The sequence below is a fragment of the Vipera berus genome, assembly GCF_964194415.1.
Source record: "Vipera berus genome assembly, chromosome: 3".
Taxonomy (NCBI): domain Eukaryota; kingdom Metazoa; phylum Chordata; class Lepidosauria; order Squamata; family Viperidae; genus Vipera; species Vipera berus.
This window is the reverse complement of record NC_138204.1, coordinates 34806632-34826927: the sequence shown is the minus strand read 5'-3', so window position 1 is coordinate 34826927 and position 20296 is coordinate 34806632. Positions and strand designations below refer to the sequence as shown.

The 20296-nt window shown below is 39.2% G+C and overlaps 1 protein-coding gene across 1 annotated transcript in view; it reads left to right on the top strand.

The window, feature by feature from the left end:
* Nucleotides 1–16955, top strand: part of LMOD1 (leiomodin 1) — a 28193-nt gene extending 11238 nt beyond the window's left edge. Inside the window, exons 2-3 of the mRNA XM_081326061.1 lie at nt 14314–15840; nt 16653–16955. Of these exons, the coding sequence (XP_081182187.1) occupies nt 14314–15840; nt 16653–16679 (1554 nt within the window). The 3' untranslated portion in view covers nt 16680–16955. The remainder of the gene's footprint in view (nt 1–14313; nt 15841–16652) is intronic.
* Nucleotides 16956–20296: the final 3341 nt, after the last annotated feature.

Below are 20296 nucleotides of genomic sequence, written 5' to 3'. Positions count from 1 at the left end.
CTCTATTTTTGCCAGTCCTTTTGTACATGATTTCTCATGGAGTCCAATAAATTCTAAATATTATTTTTTTGTTGCATATGGAGCCAATACATTCTAAATATTTTTTGGGGTTGTATAAGTTGTAATTTGAGGTCCATTGACACTCTTGCTTTAGAAATTAAAATAATCTCCCATTGTCACTCTAGGTCTAGGCAATATAGGAACCTCTAATTTTTTTATCCAAGCATCTGCATATCAAATTGATTTATTGATAATAAATATTTATTAAAAAACTAATAGTAGGTTTTTGGTTTTAAGGGGTTTAACAAGTTTTTCTAGCATTTCAGATGTTTCAGAAGCTGAAAATGCTGCTGATCCAAGCATATTGTTAACAAATATTGTAGCTGTAAATGATGCCATTTACACACCTGATAAATAATATTTATCTCCTAGCAGTGTATCCTAAAACTTCATCAATCAGTTGAGCCAAAGTCAATATCCCCACTTTCATCCAATTTTTCATTATCACTATCTTTTTCCCAAAAAAATTATTTTTGGGGGGAGGAACAATAGATTCCATATCTTCCAAACTGATGCAATTGTTTCCAGAGATACTAGAGTTTTAATGTACATAGAGTCTAACATCTGTCCACCCAAGGCCCAAATCAGAAAATTAATACCAGTTGTTGGCTTTCAATATGTAATACTTGACAATAGGCAAGCATGATAATACAGCTTCAGATTTGAGAAACCAAATCCTCCCTCATTAACTGGTAATTGTATTTTGTGTAAAAATATTTTCATAATCAAAGAACCCCATCAAAACTTTCTAAACAAAGAATTTATTTTCTGAAAATATTTCCCAGATATATGAATGGGAATTCTTCTCAAAGTATAAATTAATCTAGGAATAATATTCATTTTGAGAGCATTCATCTTTCTCCATAGGGTGAGGTTTAATTATTCCCATCTATTAATGTCTGAAGAAACCTCTCTCTATATTTTATTTCTATTACATATAACTGAGTTTTGATATACACACATATCTAAATACTTATTGAATTTTGTACAAATATGGAATTGATATTAAATGGATTAAGGGGTAAGCAAATTTTCATCAAATGACATCAGTTCCAATAGTGTATCCTGCTATTTTACTGAAGGCATCTATCATTTGCATCAACACTGCCATAGTAATGTGAGGTTTCAAAATAAAAAAAAGACAAAAGAATTTCATTTACAAGTAGAATGTCATCTGCATTTGTATTCAACTGTTATGCATTACTCCATAGAACTCCCTATGTTGTCTAATAGCACAAGCCAAGGTTTCCATGCAGAATTTAAAGAACAAGGGTAAGAGTGGACATCCTTCTCTAGGTCCTCTAAAAATAGTGGGAAAGTAGGAGAAAACATATCATTAACGTTTACTTTAGATGTGGGTGACTTATATAATACCTTGATCCATTTTAAGAATTCCAGGGGAATCTGAATCTGTTTAGTACAGCAAGCGTATGCTGTTTACATACCTTGTCAAATGTTTTTTTAACCATTTAATGATAAAATTACACATTTGTCTTTATGTAAGTCTATTAAATCTACAACTACAGCTAGTCCTTAACCTAAAACTGCTTGCTTAGCAACCATTTGAAGTTACAATCCAAATTTGAACTTCCATTGTCTGCCCCTCCCATGATCACATGACTTCATTTTGGGTGTTCAGCAATTGGTCTGCATTTATGGCAGTTTGCAACACCCTACAGTCATGTGATCGTATTTACGACGTTTTTGCTCTTCTTTACGTCTGGTTTCTGGCAAACCCACTTCATAGTAAATAATGGATTCACTTAACAATGTCAGCATTCAGTTAATGATTGCTACAAAAAAGGTCAGGCAAGGTGACATGGTGACCCACTTTACAACTGTCACAACTTACAACCAAAATTGCAGGCTCAATTACAGTCATAAGTTGAGGACCACCTATAACTAATAAGTATTGGGCATCATCTAGATAAAAACCAAGGAGGCTGTCTCTGATATTCAAAACAGAAAACACCTATCTGCTTTTATTACCAATAGGTACCTTTAAAATGAAAATATTGCAAGGAAAGTCAGAAAGTGCAGATACAATGCCATCTAGACAGACATTATGTTGAGAAGTGACTCTACAAGTCACCGGAAATAGATACAAGTGCTTTCCCCAGAACTGCATTACACAGAGCAGGTTCGTAAACTGCAGTATTTTGTTCTTCCTGAAATCCAGTTTTGCTAAAAGCCTCTTCTCTGTTTAGCTAATATTTAATCTGAAAAGCACCCAACTGAAGAAGTTGATTTATGCAGATTACTGCTTGAAGGCTATACAGTATGAACTTTCTTTCATAGATTTTGGTCTGAGGAGCCAGATAAATATTTAAATTTTCTCGGTTTTAATTTCTAATACAAGAAAGAATGATAGATACAGCACACACAATCCAAAGCTCTTTAGGGCCCTCAATCATTTTTTTTAAGAATATAAAAAGATCCTAAGACTCACATGTTTGAGAACTGCTGCATTAGTGCTGGACCCTTTAAAGCAGACGTGTCAAACACAAGGCCCGGGGGCCAGATCCGGCCCGCGAAGTGATTTCATGTGGCCCACGAAGCCATCCTGGAAACAGTGAGGGAACGGCCCCCACGGCCTTGGCCCTGGCCCAGAGACCCTCCTTCTGCCAGAGACCCTCAGATCTGTCCCACTCCTGCCCAGGCCCCATAGGCACCCTTGATGCGAACTATGCAGAGCTAGCCACGCCCACCCAGTAGGCCATACGCACTCTAGCCACGCTCACCCAGTAGGCCACGCCCACCCTGGCTATTCCTACCTGGCCCCTTGAGGGCAACCACAATGCTGATGCGGCCCTCAATGAAATTGAGTTTGACACCCCTGCTTTAAAGCAAAAGGGAGCTGCACTGGAGTTACTGGAAATATCCCTGGTGAGCTGATGAACTGATTCCAGCCAAGTTACGCAGCCCTGTGAGATAAACTGTGCATTTCTCATAGATGGGTATTTCTCTCTCTCTCTCTCTTTATCATGCAGTGTACACCTAATCTTTAGGAAAATATTATATGCTGTGTGAAATGTATGGTTTGCATGATAGGAATCCCTGGGCAGAGGGAAAAGTTTTAAAACCACTTCCCCTAGCAGTATCTTGAAAATCCTCAGGAAGAATTTTGTTTTAGATCCATTGGCACCAATGAAGTATTTTGTTTTGTTTTTAACATCCTCAGGAGGAAGAAAAAAAGGTTGGAAAACATGGCTGGAGGAAAGAGTTAAAGTATTTCCTTTGCAAGAGGCGATATCAGTTGGGATCAGTGATTAAGTTTCATACTATATCCTAATGTCCTAGTTTGGTCTGGTTGTATGAACCCAGCTGCTGTGATTGGTAAAGCATGATTTATGCCTATTCAATAAACCATTGCTGCGCAAAACATGATTAGCATGATGTGTCAATCCAATCATAGTTTTTATTCATGCTTATTAGAAAGCAGGTATTATTAACTTTTGACTGCCAACAAGTTCTTGAAACAAATTCATAATTTATATTCTTTTCCAACTTCTGCAAAGTTTTGCAGCTCTTTTAAATATGTTTATTGGTATAAGCTAATAATATCTAAATCATTTGTTCTCTGGGTCCAAATCCAGCAGAGTGGCTGCACTTGAAGAAGACCAAGTCAGGATTAATGCATCATTGTTTAGATTCCAAAACAAGACATTTCCAAAGTTGCCTTTTCCTTTTAAGGGAACATTGCCGTGGAGTAAAGTTCAGCAAATTGCCAGCAATGACCAACAGCCCTTGCTTTCTCGTAAGGAGAAACTAGCTCCATTTTAGTTTGTCAAAACATCTGTGATTAATCCTAAAGGACTGCTTCTTTTTAAAGAAAGTGCAGGGGCAAAGAATGGAAAGTTTGTGCCAAGAGCTATAAGACATGGTGAACTTGGAAGACATTTTCTGCATACACAACATGGCATCACATATAGGATTGCAAACATGAACAACGCTTCAGAATTGTAATTCTGGGTTGTTTATAAATGGACCAGATTCAAAAGCAACAAGGATTAGCATCCTTCAATCTTTAAGTATTTAGATGGCCTAGGAACCCAACTTGTTGGAACAATAGTATTTGTTCATTTATTCATTTAACTTGTATACTACTAATTCCTACAGTATCCCCTGTGGTTAATGGTGCTGAACAGATTTAAAAAAAACTTTTATAATAAATGCCCTTAAAACAGAGAGAAACATTACAAATTAAACAAAATCAGCCATAATAAGAACTTAATAATATATACATTTAGATTAAATGGTATCAGTCAGCCTACTAATGCTTCATTGGAAGAGCTGAGTTTGAACATATTCTTAAAGGTCAAAATTACATTTGCAAAACATTTATTCATCTATTCATCTCTTTCTCTATTCTACTATTGTGGAATTATGTACAGATATTAAAAATGAATCCCAATATTTGCCAGGATTTTAAAGGGGGTCAAATAATAACTGGAAAGCAGAAACCAAAGAGAAGCTGTATTCTAAAGTTGCTTATACCAGCCAGTGATCAAATATAGAGAAAAGAACAAATGACCTGAAAAAATGGAAAACTAACTCCATTAAAGGTAATTGTAATTTGTACAATGAAAGTCTCGTAGGAAAGCCTTGATATGTATCGGTATTCTGTAAATTTAAAATAATGTAGGAAGTCATCTCAAAATATAATCTTATTCTTAGATTAGCCTTAAGCACATTTATTTTATCCCCTAAACTCAAAGGAATTCTAGACAATTTATCTGGGTTTTCTTTCATTTATATCATAATGGGTAAGTTCTGATTTACTGTTTGAGATTTCTTAGGGATTTTATATCAATCCTATTCTTTTCAAAAGTATTGATACCACAGTGGCTGTGGTATCAATGTGATACCACTGTGATGTGGTAATGAAATAAGATGTTCTAACATACTTTAATTCAGATCATCTTCTAGAGGAATTTTATGTTCTTTCCCCTGCTCTAGTAGTGTTACTATTTGCAGGCATTCTAATTATATAGGCCAGAAATTTAAAATAATGGGGAAAAGAGGTTCAAAATTTAAGAAAAGTAAAATAAGTCAAAATGTGCTTCAGAAACTTCCAAGAAGGTTTTCTCAGCATGAAAAAAAATTACAGTGGCTGGATTTTGATTGTTCAGTGTCATGGAAGAGCATTATTTAAAATCTGATTGTTATTAAAATTTGAAAGCCCTTAATTATAAATCCTGCCTCAATTTGATGCACAGTAGTTCGAAGAATCAGCTGCAGTATAATCTAAAAGACAAAGTCCTTGGGGGAAAAATACTGAATCAATACCGTGTAACTATTTCTTTCCTTGCTTTGGGCAATGCAATGTTGATGGCAAGACAGGTCTTCAATAGCCAAGACTCCTTGCAGCTTAATTATTTAATTAACAAAAAACACACATTTCTGGGTTCACACATTGTACCATATGATAATGTTAGCTGACAATGGAATGGCTAGTCAAGGTGAAACTGTATGTATTAATAGGTGATTGTTGACACAATCAATTAACCTACCACAACGTTATGGTCCAGTGTATCATGTGACTTTAGAAAACTAGGTTGAGGAAACCAGAGCTAAATAAAAAGTATAACACTGCCTTTTTACTTTTTTCTTGAGTGACAAGGAGGATTGGACTGCAAATTGATGAGAGGAAGAAAAGGATGGTGGTGTAATGTAACACTAGGCTACATTTGAGCTTCAAATATGTAAATAACCATTAGGTGGCAGCAAAGGGAGGAAAAATATTTAGTGATCCTCTGGGTGTTTTACTTCAGATCTAGTAGCCCTTCTGAAAGGTAAATGAGATCATATACTGTCTCCCCTGGAATATTTTGTTTGTTTGTATTCCTAACCATGAAGAGCAACTTAGATATTTACAGTGCAAATAAGGCCAACTAATCTCAAACTAATTACAAAAATTCTTGTTTTCCAAAAACGGAACTTGCTTATTTCGGTATATAAACAGTAGCTTAAGGCAAACTCATGTGATCTGTTATTTCAACTTGTTTAGAACAGATGGCCTTTTCTGTACATTTTCTTGAACAAGAAGGTAGAGAATCACTGACTCCTGCTAATGCCAAAAATGAAAATCCATATACTGTAAGTCTGGGAAATTAGGCTAAGCTATTCTTACATAGGACTGGACAACTAGATGTTATATTTTAATACACCTCAATTCCACTCCAAAGGGCAAGTTTATTGACCATAGAATTTGGTTTAATCCATCCTAAACAACTATCTTATGAGTTCTCTCTAATTTTCAACAGAAATAGCAAAACACAATATACTGTATGTTCATTAATGGAAAATACTCTTTGTACTTTATTTGCTGATTCTTTTAACAAAATAATGGTTCATATGAATCTCTTTGTATTGTGCAATTTATGTGCCTGGTTCATGGACAACACTGACAATTTTTAACATTCCTTTCTTTTCCAACTACCTCTCATCATTTTAGTTTTTGTTTAACGTTCATTAAGCAGCACAGTAGTTTTGCAGAAATATGAATACAATATGCCAGTGGTTCTTAAACAGGAAATAATTAACCCAAGGGGTTAATTTGGGCACATCCTGTGGGTAATGTATAATTGCTTCTTTGTGAGTCAAGGATCCAGTCTGGGACTACCATGAGACTCTTGTATAAAATAACAGAATCTGGGTGTAAACGAATTATTCTAAATTGGGGGAAAAGGTTAATTGTGTCAAACAATTTAAGAACCACAGCAATATGCAGTAAATAAATAGTGTGGAAAAATGTTTCTGTAAAGATTATTGAGTTGTGGGGATTTTTCTCAATTCTCCATTATTCAACTTGCATTTTCAGTCATATTACCAGTATACACTGATGAACAAGTCTTCTGAAAAGCACTTGCCACCTTCCCTGTCTTATTTTACAAACAAATGAAATGAAGCTATATTATGTAATCCAAAGCAGCTGATATTACAGTGACAGCTGTAATTCTAGTAAATGAAGACACAGACATGATCCAAGGTAATGTTTCAGGATCCAATCTGGGGCAGTCACCAGGACCAGAGTTTTAGTCTTCTGAGCTTTCGGACCTGTGTTGGAGCCCATCCTCATGAACCTCAGAAGACAAAATCTCTGGTCTGAGCTTTTGGACATGTGGTGGAGTCCATCCTCTTGAGAATGGGCTACCAGCACAAGTCTAAAAGCTCAGAAGAATAAACTTCTGGTCCTGGTGATCGACCCAGATTGGATCTGTAATTCTAGTGCCAGACTCAATTCCCATTTACCAAACTGTCTAAACTCATGTTGTACTCTGTCTATTCATTTGGTCTTTTTTGGAGGGGGGGTCCACTTATAAAACTGTTCAAAGAAAGGATGCATACTGCGTGTTTAATTGTGCTTCTGCTCACAGTTCTGGCTGCCATTGTAAAAAGCAGAACATGCAGGTAGCAATACCAATGCACAAAGTAAAACAGTAGGATCAGAAGGCTCCAGAGTTTGATAGTGATGCCCCTTGAGCTCATAAAGTCTTTGGCAGGTGATCAACATGTTATTCTTCCAATTTTAAAACACACTGCCGATTAGTCACAACATTCTTGACTGATGCCAATTATTTATTTTGGCCCAGCTCTTTTTGGTTGTGGAACATTATGCTCATTTGAGGGGGTACCTTATGCCCAAGTAGTTTGGACTAAGGATCAAAATAGAACACAGCTTGTGCGGCTGCGTTTCTTCAGTTATATCGAGTCCAAAATGGAATTCGGCAGGCCAAGGCAATTTATAAGAGGAAGATGGAAGATCATTTTCATAACAATGATGTGAGGCAGGTGAGGCAGGTGTGGCAGGGGATCCAACAAATCACCAACTATAAACCCAATAACATCACTCCTGTTGACAGGGATGCTTCATTGGCAGAGGAGCTGAATCATTTCTTTGCCCACTGCCAAGTGAAGCCATCAGAGACAGCTGTACCACAGCTACTAGTCCACCACAACCCTCCCCTCACTGTGGAGGAGCATGAGGTGAGGAGTACCATGAGAGCTGTGGACTCAAGGAAGGCTGCTGGACCTGATGGCATTTCTAGCCGGGTGCTTAAAACACTACGCAGATTAGTTGGCTGGGGTCTTTACCAAGATTTTTAATCGGTCTCTATCCCAGTCCATTATTCCATCCTGTTTGAAGGCCTCCATCACTGTTCTATTACCAAAGAAGTCCTTTATTAACAGTCTCAGTGATTACACACCAGTGGCACTCTCCCCTATTATCATAAAGTGTTTTGAAAAACTGGTCTGCAGACACATCGTGTCCTGCCTCCCATACACACTTGACAGTTACCAGTTTGCATACAGAGCAAAAAGATCCACAGAGGATGCCACAGTCATCACTCTCCATACTGTTCTGACTCATCTGGAGCAGCGGGGGACCTAAGGAGAGGACACGCAGCTGGTTCCAGGCAGTTATATCGGCTTCTTTGAGTGAGGGTATCTTCCCCGCCGTCTTGAAGGAGGCGGTGGTGAGGCCTCTCCTCAAGAAGCCTGCCCTGGACCCAGCTGTATTGAACAACTTTCGTCCTGTCTCCAACCTTCGCTTTCTTGCGAAGGTTGTTGAGAGTGTGGTGGCGCATCAGCTCCCTCTGGTCCTGGATGAAGCGGATTATCTAGACCCGTACCAATCGGGTTTCAGGCCCGGGCACAGCACGGAGACGGCATTGGTCGCGCTGGTGAATGATCTCTGGAGGGCTCGGAACAGAGGGCATTTCTCTGTTCTAGTCCTATTAGACCTCTCGGCGGCTTTCGATACCATCGACCATGGTATCTTGCTGCGGCGTCTCAGGGGACTGGGAGTGGGAGGCACAGTTTTACAGTGGTTCTCCTCCTATCTCTTGGGACGTTCGCAGTCGGTGTTGGCAGGGGGGCAGAGGTCGACCGCGAGGTCTCTCATTTGTGGAGTTCCTCAGGGGTCGGTCCTCTCGCCTCTCCTGTTCAACATCTACATGAAGCCGCTGGGTGAGATCATTCGTGGCTTTGGAGTTGGGTATCATCAGTACGCTGATGATACCCAACTTTTCTTTTCGACCCCAAACCACCCCAGTGATGCCCTCAACGTGATGTCCCGTTGCCTGGAGGCGGTTCGGGTCTGGATGGGGAGGAACAGACTTCAACTCAACCCCGACAAGACTGAGTGGCTTTGCATACCTTCATCCCGGGTTTATTCGGACATTCCACCTCTGGCTATGGGGGGTGAACTATTACCCCCCGTAGATAGGGCTCGCAACTTGGGAGTCCTCCTAGATTCACGGCTCACCTTAGAAGACCACATAGGAGCTGTGACTAGGGGGGCCTTCGCCCAGGTTCGCCTGGTGCGCCAGTTGCGGCCCTATCTTAGCCAGGATGATTTGTGCACGGTCACTCATGCGCTCGTGTCCTCTCGTCTGGACTACTGCAACGCTCTCTACATGGGGCTGCCCTTGAGGACCACCCGGAAGCTCCAACTGGTACAGAATGCAGCCGCGAGAGTGGTGTTGGGAGTTTCCCGATACTCCCACGTTACACCTCTGCTCCGTGAGCTGCATTGGTTGCCAGTTGTCTTCCGGGTGAGATTCAAGGTACTGGTAACGGTGTTTAAAGCCCTCCATGGCATGGGGCCGGAGTACCTCAGGGAACATCTGCTGCCGGCATCAAGCTCCCTGCGCCCTGTGCGTTCCCACAGAGAGGGCCTCCTCAGGGTGCCACCGATCAGAGAATGTCGATTGGTGGCCCCCAGGGGGAGATCCTTTTCTGTGGGCGCTCCGGAGCTGTGGAATCAGCTACCGGTAGAGCTCCGGATGGCACCCGATCTTCGCTCCTTTCGTCGCGATCTCAAGACATTTTTGTTTGTACAAGCTGGCCTAACCTGATGGGGATCGGTGGGGTTGTTTTATCTTTGGTCTTTTAATTTTATCTTGGGGTTTTTAGAATTGTACTTCTATTGTTTTTAACTAGGGCAACTGTTTAATCTTTTTTTAATGTTTGTATTTGCTATTTTATTCTGCCCTGTGAACCGCCCTGAGTCCTCAGGGAGAAGGGCGGTATATAAATGTTATTAAATTAAATTAAATTAAAATTAAATTAAAAGTAAGGATGCTCTTTGTAGATTTTAGCTCTGTGTTTAACACAATTCTTCCATACACAGTGGTGTTTAAACTTTTCAACCTAGGTCTTTCACATTCAATCTGTCTTTGGATTTTTAGCTTCCTATCTGGCCGCTCTCAGAGGGTTAGATTAGGCAACTATATTTCTTCAGCCCTTATTCTTAATACTGGCTTGCCACAGGGCTATGTGCTGAGCCCCCTACTTTATACCCTCTACACTTATGATTGTACCCCAAGTCATCCCAACAATATTATTGTTAAATTTGCAAATGATACAACAGTCATGGGACTTATCTCCAAGGGGGATGAGTCTGCCTACCAGAATGAGGTGGAGCAGTTGCTCTTGTGGTACAGAGACAATAATTTGGTTCTCAACACCACTAAGACCAAGGAGCTTATAGTAGATTATAAGAGAAATAGATCAGACATTCAGCCCCTGATGATCAGTGGAGACCATGTGGAGCGGGTGGCCAGCTTTAAGTTTCTGGCTGTTACCATAAAGGAGGACCTGACCTGGAGTGCTCATGTTATAGCACTGGTTAAGAAGGCCCAGCAGAGATTATATTTCTTGGGACTTCTCAGGAAACAATAACTGAATGAAAAATTGCTGGTGACCTTCTACCGTTGCTCCATAGAGAGCATTCTAACCTATTGCATTTGTGTGTGGTTTGCTAACTGCACAGTAGCAGATAGGAAAGCACCCCAGAGGGTCATTGCCATCACCCAGAGGATTATTGGCTGTCCTCTCCCACCCCCACCCTCCCCTGGAAGAACTGTACAGTTCCTGCTGTCTCAGGAAAGCTCAAAACATTCTTAAAGACTGATCTCATCCCAGAAATTCTTTTTTTGAACTATTACCATCTGGCAGACAGTACAGGATAATAAAAACAAAGACAAATAGGCTTAAAAATAGTTTTTGTCCCAGAGCTGTAGCCATATTAATACTACTGTATAGTGCAACATTGAAGTGCAATATTAGGGGCAACGCAATGGTGAATAGAATGTGAAGGATGTGTGTATATAATGGTATGTTCTTATTTTTGGTTTTTAATTGTGTATAGTGTGCACTGTGGACAACACTTAATTTTGTTGTGAGTTACACAGTGACAATAAAGATTATTCTATTCTATTCTATTCTATTCTATTCTATTCTATTCTATTCTATTCTATTCTATTCTATTCTACTCTAGTTTGGTCTAAGGATCAGAATAGAACACAGCTTGTGAGGCTACATTTCCTCAGTTATATTGAATCCAAAATGGGAGATGCAAAATTAAATTTTAACAGTAAATGAACCCAGGGGCTTCCCCAGTTAAAATACTCAGTTTCTGGTTTTGTGCTTATTTATTTATTTATTTAGCTACTGTTGCAGAAAATATATACCAAGACTAGTAGTGGAATGCCCACAAAATATTCTCTAAATCACTAATTGACTTTCAGCATAAATAATTTTGTAATTTTGGAGAGTATGTTTTTGTAAGTGGTGCTGAGTACCTTTCAGCTCTAAATACGTCATTTCTACAATGTGTTGAGTTATGGCCCATGATCATCCACTGTTGCTTGATTATCTTTGGTTGCCTGTATGTCTTGTTATTCCTGCGGATTCACTGGAGTTAGTTCCTCTAGGACAGCACTTCTCAGCCTTGCCAACTTCTTTAAGTTGTGTGGATTTGGTGTCCTGGAACTCCCAAGCCAGCAAGGGAAATTCTGGGAGTTGAAGTCCAAATATTAGCAATATCTTCAAATTGCTAAGAAACAATGTTGAGAAACACAGTTCTAAAGGTTTCAGAAAAGCAGCAGAAAGCCTAGTAACTACTACGTCCAACAAGCATAGTTTGATCAAGTGTGTGATTGATCAGTTGTGTGATCAATAACATAATAGTGATTGACAATGTAGGATTATAAAACAAAAGCCTTTTAATCATTACTTTATAAAGGGGGGAAGAGCAGCAAAACAATAAATAGACATAGGAAAAATAACACTTAAATGATTACAATGAGTAAAGACAATGAGAAAAGACCACAGCAGGATAGCTCTGTCTAGGGAAGATTATTGTGCATGATGATGTCATAGATGACATTTTAACAAAGAGAATTGTACTTTTTTGAGGCAAAAGAAATAGCTGGTGGGAAAAAAGCTGTTTTGCTTATTGTTATGACGAATAGAACTTATTATTATAGAGCCCCACAAAAACACAAGCAGTTCAGCTTTGCAGAATTAATAAAAACAATACAGGAATACTTGGTTCCAAAATTATTGATTGTAAAACATTTGAAGTTTCATAACTGCAAGCAAAAAGTGGGAGAATAGGCAGCTGAGGTTTAAATATTTCTGAACATGGCATATTTGATGAAGGGCTCAATGATGCATTTGGAGATCAACTATTTTGTGGAATTCTGAAAGAAACATTTTAAAAACTCAGCAAATCTAAGATTTTCAGGACATTTACCGGTAACTTTTAAAAGAGTAGAAAATTGCTATAGAGTATCCATGGAAACTAACGTTAAAGTTACAGTAGAGTTTTAGTGAGAATTGAAATCAAATGTGAATAAACCTGGCAGTAGCATATAGACAAACAATAACAAGTCAAAAGTAGCTGTGTTGTCATTGTGGCAACTATTTACACATATAAGCTGAATGCAGATTTAAAGGAAACACCTGCAGAAAATGAAATAAACTTGGATATATTTAATGAACCTCTCATTCAAAACAACAAATCATTTTCTAAAAATAAGCAACCAAGATGTTGATTAAAAGGAGTGCAGTAGCGTATGCTGGGAAAGATTGAGGGCAATAGAAGAAAGGGACGACAGAGAATGAGGTGGCTGGATGGAGTCACTGAAGCAGTAGGCGTGAGCTTAAATGGACTCCAGAAGATGGTAGAGGACAGGAAGGCCTGGAGGAACATTGTCCATAGGGTCGCGATGGGTCAGACACGACTTCGCAACTAACAACAACAAAAAGCGTATGCCATAGATAAAGAATTTGAAATGAAAGTGAATCAGGGAAAGTAACTCTAAAAAGCCATAGCATAAAAGGTGAAATGAGACCAAAATATGCCTCATTCCAGAAACAGTGGTCAAAACTACATCATAGCAATGAAACTCTGCACTCTCAGGAAAATAACAGCATGAATTTGAGCAGCATTTCAGACATCCTAAATTAAATCCATCAAAGTATTGAAGAAAAGATTGTCCCCAAGCATTTTACCAAAAACTAACCTAGTTAAGCAGAATATCTTAGATTCTACAAAGGTAATCTTTATGAACATGTACCACCACGAGCATATCAGGCTCAAAAGTCATTACATGTAGTTTGCCCCCTGCCTCGGAATGTGGTTTCATTCCATGGCCATTTTTCAAATATCTTGCCTAAGTATCTTAGCATCTGGTATCCATCATAGTTATACGAGTAGTCCTCGATTTTACAACCACAACTGGGGTCAGAATTCCTGCTGCTAAGCAAGGAATTGTTAGGTGAGCCGTGCCCAATTTTACGACACTTTTCGCTATGATTGTTAAGTGAATGACTGAGACTAAGTGAATCGTGCAGTCATTCAGCAAATCCAGCTTCCCTCATTGCTTCTGCTTGTAGGAAGACAGCGGGGAAGGTCACAAATGGCAATCGCATGACTCCAAGATGCTGCAACCATTGAAAAATACATGCCAGTTGCGAAGCACCTAGATTTTGATCATGTGACTGTGGGGGTGCTATGATGGTTATAAGTGTGGGGACTGGTTATAAAACACTTTTTAAAGTGCTGTTGTAATTTCAAATGGTTGCTAAACATGGCTGTAGGTCAAGGACCACCTGTATCAACTTCTACCTTTCTCCCAATTCATAACTGAGTAGAACGTCAGCATAAAGCATCCCACAATTGCAGTAACTGGTACACTTTGCTTCAAATTCTAGACTTCTGCTGTGTCACTCTGTGCTAACACCACTGTTGTATGCAGTTTTTATTTTAAATAGGCATCTATATAACTAGTTTTAACTAGTATTTGGAAGAGGTAATAATATTAGCTCTGGTTTTCATTGGCTGGCTGCTGCTTCTACGAAATCTTTATTACTGCATTTATATCTTGTCTATTTTTCTGTGAACTCAATGGATAAGATCATTCTCCCTTATTTACTGTTGTTCTCCCCACTCTTAAGGAAGCAAAGGCAACGGAGAAGAAGAAAGAGGCAAAGATCCTTGAAGACAAACATAAGGAGCCTTACAGCAGAGATCTAAAAAAAAGTAGAACTCCTGATCTGATAAAGGAAGGGAAGAAAGAAGAACAAGTCCAGAAAGCAAATCAGAAGGGAAAGGATGAAACAGACAGCAACAGCAAAATGGGACAAGCCAAAGAGAAAACTGGCAAGGATGAAAAAAGGTTTTCCAGAGAGAAAGAAAAATCCCTGGCGGCAGATAAAAGTGTAACAGGCCAAGTGAGAGGGGAAGAAAGGGGTAAACTGCTAAAGAGCAGGTCAGTAGAAGAGAAAGGAACGCAAGAGAGGGCAGCAGAACACAAGAGAGGAACTGGGTGGGAGAGAAAGACTGAAGATAAAAAAGAATGCGAAAAAATAGGAGAAAGAAAATCAGCTTTAAAACCAGTCTCAAAGAGAGAAGATAAAAGAGAGCCCCCCAAAGCAGGAGAAATAAGTTCAACTCCAAAGCCAGGCTCAAAGGCTGACAATGAAGAGAAACTCTTGAAGGATAGTAAAAGAATTCCAGAGACAAATGTCCCAATTTTAGAGCAAGAGGGCATAATCCAAGAGCCTCCTGATAGCAGCCCCTCTAAATCTGCAGACAATTCTTCAAGCCAGAGCCAGGAGGATGAGGCCACCAGCATCTTTGATGAACCCTTGGAAAAGATCAAGAATGATGACCCAGAGATGGTAGAAGTTAATATCAACAATTCTGAGTGCATCAACAATGAGATCCTGGTACGCTTTGCTGAGGCCTTGGAATTCAACACAGTGGTCAAGGTCTTTGCTCTGGCCAATACGCATGCTGACGATCATGTTGCATTCGCCATTGCCATCATGCTAAAGTCCAATAAGACACTGACAAGCATAAACCTAGATTCCAATCATATCACAGGCAAAGGGATCCTGGCCATCTTTCGTGCACTGCTGCAGAACAACACTCTGACGGAGCTGCGCTTTCACAATCAGAGACATATTTGTGGAGGGAAGACTGAGATGGAGATAGCTAAGTTGCTGAAAGAGAACACCACATTGCTGAAACTGGGCTACCACTTTGAATTAGCTGGGCCACGCATGACGGTCACAAACCTGCTAAGCAGGAATATGGACAAACAGAGACAGAAACGCTTACAAGAGCAGAAACAGGCCCAAGAAAAGATGGAGAAAAAGGACTTCCTTGAGGTGCCAAAGGCAGGATGCTTGTCAGCTGGCTCTCCAAAGATTTCTCCAAAACCATCCCCCAAAACCTCCCCAAGGTCTTCCCCTAAAGCTTCTCCTAAGAAAGCTGGCACCCCAGATGCTCCTCCTCCCCCACCCCCACCTCTAGCCCCTCCCCCTGCTCCTCCCTTGATTAATGAAAACCTACGCTTGTCCCTTTCTCCGGCCACTCAGAGGAAGATGGTGGAGAAAGCACTTCCTCCCCAGGAGAAGAATTCCAGAGATCAACTTCTGGCTGCCATTCGCTCTATCAACAAGAAGCAGTTGAAAAAGGTACATCATTACAGCACTAAGTTATAATGTGGCCTGCTTGGTTTGCTTAATCTTACACATTGACTGAACCTTGTGGTTTATAATCCATATTTTATGCATAGTTTTACTTATATCTCTGGCCATAGTTCAACAAGCCAGTTAAAAGAAACAATGGTTTACTGCTACATGTGAATCAAGACACAGTCATGGTAGTCATATTGGGAGGTAGCGCTTGAGTTATTGCTGGGTTCAATAAAGCTACCACTTTTGATAAGGCTAGTTGTTTTGATGCTTACTTGCACATAGTGACCTCACATTTCTGTGTCTAATGATTGGAACATTTCTTCATTGTTTCTGCAAAGGCTACATTCCTTAGGTATTTACTAACATCTCCTGGTGGAGTTTCACACACAAAAGGCCTCCATTTAGCAACTCTGTGGGACTATGGATAGCTAAAGTACCATCTGTGTTTACCCACTTATTAAGATCATCTCTTCAGATGCCACTATTTTCTGGAGATAAGACAGATGGCAGTTGAGACATAATGTCAAGATCTTTTAGGTTTCAGCATCTGCCTTTAAAAACACCATTCTCAACAGACAAACCCTTTTCGACAAAGCTATTTCAGGACTAATCTAAATTAAGATGTGATTTTTAATAATTAAAGCTTTCTAAAATGGGAAGGAGCTACAAAGGGATGATAGAAGAGAATGAAAGAGGGGATATATACACAACTGTTTGATGAACTGCTATAACCTTGAATTGCTCTTTGGATCTCCATTAGATGCCTCTAATTTGAGAATTTGTACTAAGTTCATGTCTTATTTTGGCAGGTGGAGGTTCCCAAGTTACTTCAATAGTAGGGAGAGGAATCTTGGACAGAGGAGATTGCCAAGGCTGAATCACTGTGTTTGTCTCTCGGGTGACTGTTTACATGAGAAGAATGCAACAGAGCAACAGCCCGCCCTGTGTTAGTCCCAGATGAACAGTGTTCTCTATGGGATTAATTTGGACAGAAGAATTAGATGGATTGCCAAAAGGCGTTGTTATCAGGAAGAAGTAATATTTATTTTTAGTCCTTTTTAATAACAAAACTTATTTTTCTCTAGAAAAGAAGGGTCTGCAGATATGGTATATTTGAGCTTTTTGTCTAGTTTTTTGTCTAGCCTTGAAGAAGTCTGAATTTGGGGTATCTCTGCTTATCTCATCATTTCCAGGCAGCAACACTGCAATCGCTTGCCATTAGGAACATATACAGAGCTACACTGGAACAGCAGCATCATGACAAGGTGCCCAGCATATTGTTGGTACAAGAAGACTCTAAATGAAGCTATGTCACATTTGTGCCCATTGCTGCTCTACTGACATGGCAATGTCATGTTCTGTTTTGCCTACTCTATACTGAAGCAAGAGGGTGGGGGAGAAATTGTGGAGACAAAACTCGTGGTTCAATGTCTCTGTGATCTCAAGGATTCCATTTCTCTGATAGCAAAAAACAAAAACAGGTTCTTATAGGCCATGGCTCCTTGGTGGAAAGAAATGGGTATGCGCTTCACCTTTGATTGCTAAAGACTTGTCATGGTGCCATGATGTAGCTGTAAGCAAAGGCAGCTGAATGGACTGCATTACTGCTGGTTCTGGGCGTTGCTGCTTCTACCTCTGAAGTAAGCAGCAGTTTCCCATCTCATTTTAGAATTTAGAATACTTAATCTTAGAAGTCATGTAGGAGAAAAAGAACAAGCTTAGCTATGAGTGGGAAATAATGAAAAAGGCAAGCAATCCACATATATAATCACCTGAACTTTGGAAACTCAAATTTGAAAAATTCAGACAGCATCTTTAGGGTTTGAGGCAAAGAATCAGTTTGAACTTTACCTAATCAAGTGGGCAATAACTTAAAAGATTATGTCAAATATCTCTCAAGATATTTGTTTACTACAGACATGGGAATAAATTTGGGGGCCAGAAGGTTTTTGTAACACTTTTTAAAAATATGCTGATTTATGGAAAGAAACACTCTCAAGGAAGAGACATTGTTTTTGAAATGTCCATCAATAAGCCATGTTATGTGGACTGAGAATGCTGTGTGCCCCATCCACTCTGTGTCAGCTTCCTTTCCTTGCAATCTCAGTCTTCTTTCCCACCAAATGAATCTCAGTTTCATGAATTATATTTTTAGCATAATAGCTGTTAAATACTTCCTGGTAATATGTGGCTATTTAGCATCACATGGTGGTTGGATTACATGAGTGTATACAACCTCAATCGTCTTGAAGAAGGGAATACCCATAAAATCAGGGTATGGATGGGATGCTGACAGAATACTGAAGTCAGTCACCAGTAAGTAGTTTGGACATAGCAAATAAACCACAAATGGAATGTATGAAGTGATCCTGAAAGTATTCTCCAAAGCACCTGAAGGCAGAATGAGAAGCAATAGATGGAAACTAATCAATCAACCTAGAAATAAAGAGAAATTTCTTGACAGTTAGAACAATTAATCAGTGGAATGGCTTGCCTTCAGAAGTTGTGGGTGTTCCATTACTGGAAGTTTTTAAGAAGAGATTGGACAACCATTTGTTTGAAATGATATAGGGTAGGGGATTGGACTAGAAAATCTCTACGTTCCCTTCCCTGTTGTTCTGTTATAATAGAAGAATGACAGCAATGTTTTTACAAAATTGTTGAATCTGTTTTCCTCTCATTGTCTTCCCCCATCTGGCTCTTCTGTTATGTGCTGGCTACACATTCCCCATTCACCAGCCATCCTAAACATGAGAGTGTAGCCCAACACTTCTAGAGGGTATCAGGTTTGTGGGATCAACTCGAGTAGATACCATAAACAGCATGAACTGGACAGGGAGCACCAAATACTTGACCTGAAGAAGAATGTAATAGACAACAATATTAAAGGGACTATTTTTCCCCCTATGAAGGGTAATGAAGAAAGAGCAACTCCATCAGCAAACCAGTTTAGCTTCCTGGTAGGCTCAATAATTTCCTGTATCTAAATCCAAGTATTGAATTCAACTAATTTCTGGCTTGGGCTGTAAAGGAAAACGTATTTTTTACATTTAAGGGACTTTAAGAGATTAATATATAAATGAACAGATAAATCTAATTCTCTTGGAGCCATGTTTCATGGCTCACACAAAATGCCGACATGTATCTGAATTAAGATAATGCAGGGTTCTCTGCAAGTGTAAACAATTATAGTTTTTCATCGTCTTGTGTATTCAATTAAGTTCCAAATAAGGAAAGCAGCGAAGGAATTTCAGCAGCGTGATAGAAAGCAACAAGAATTCATAGCTAACAAAATACAGTTCCTTCTCCCAGATTGTGTGTCTTGACCTTCCTGTTTTCAAAAACAGGTGGCATACCTACCCAGTTATGTTGGTTCCCAATTCCCCTCATCTCCAACAAGAATGACCAAGCTAACTTATGGAGATCATGACAACTAAACAGGCCTTCTTTTTCTGACCAAATGAACAGAGACAGGCAGTTCTTATTCACATTTGTGAAATATTTGAAGAGATGTTATCTACACTTCTATTATCTTTTAAAAGGTGGAGGATAGGTGAAGGTATTCTTGCTGAAGAGAAAGGTTTATATTTTCATCACATTTGCAAAAATAATGGAGGGAAAATCAAGAGACAAACCACTTGAGCATGTGATCTCAAATTGCAGACGTTATTGCCATTTTCAACTGTTTCTATTGAATTTTGTATTATGTATACCGTTACCTGCACTTTCATTAATAAAGCTCACAAAATGCCCGACTGTAATGAAACCTTCTGGGCCCAGAGGCTGTGAAACCCTTTAGATGTGCTAGTTGGTACAGAAAGAGCAACTTGATTGATGTGTGAGCTAATCCCACGTAGTTGCCTAAAATTCTTCAATAGAATAATTTTCCAGCCTGTCTCCCAACTGTTTACATTTATAACTGTTTCACAATGGGTAATAGGGTTATGATTGTTCTGATCACTGAAGTCAGATTTCTTATTTTAGATTTTCCATTCCCTGGATCATTTTGGCTCTAAAACCTGAGAAAAGAAAAAGGTTGCTCTAACTACTGACCAGAGTATAGAATTTTATATGTATGTGTTTTTATTGTGATAAAATATCTAGATTTTTTTTAAAAAAATAAGATGCAAAAGTATAATATAACCAGGAAGGCAGGATTTGATGATGCCTTTTAATTTAAGTTAAAGCTATTTTAAATTTAGCTACTACAATACTGGTAATGCTAGCATTAGAACTAAAAAGTAAAAACTTTATGTATATACAGTATAGTGTTTGTAGAGGATATGGTCATAGAAGAGATGAAATAGGAGATTTCCTTACATCCCTGTAGAAATTGCAGTACTTGGGCAAAATCACAAGGGCAAACTGATTAGGATAATTGGTGTATCTCCTCGGGAGATGAGCACTGGTGATTATGAGTTGTTCTGTGCATAGAATTTTAAGAAAAGACACT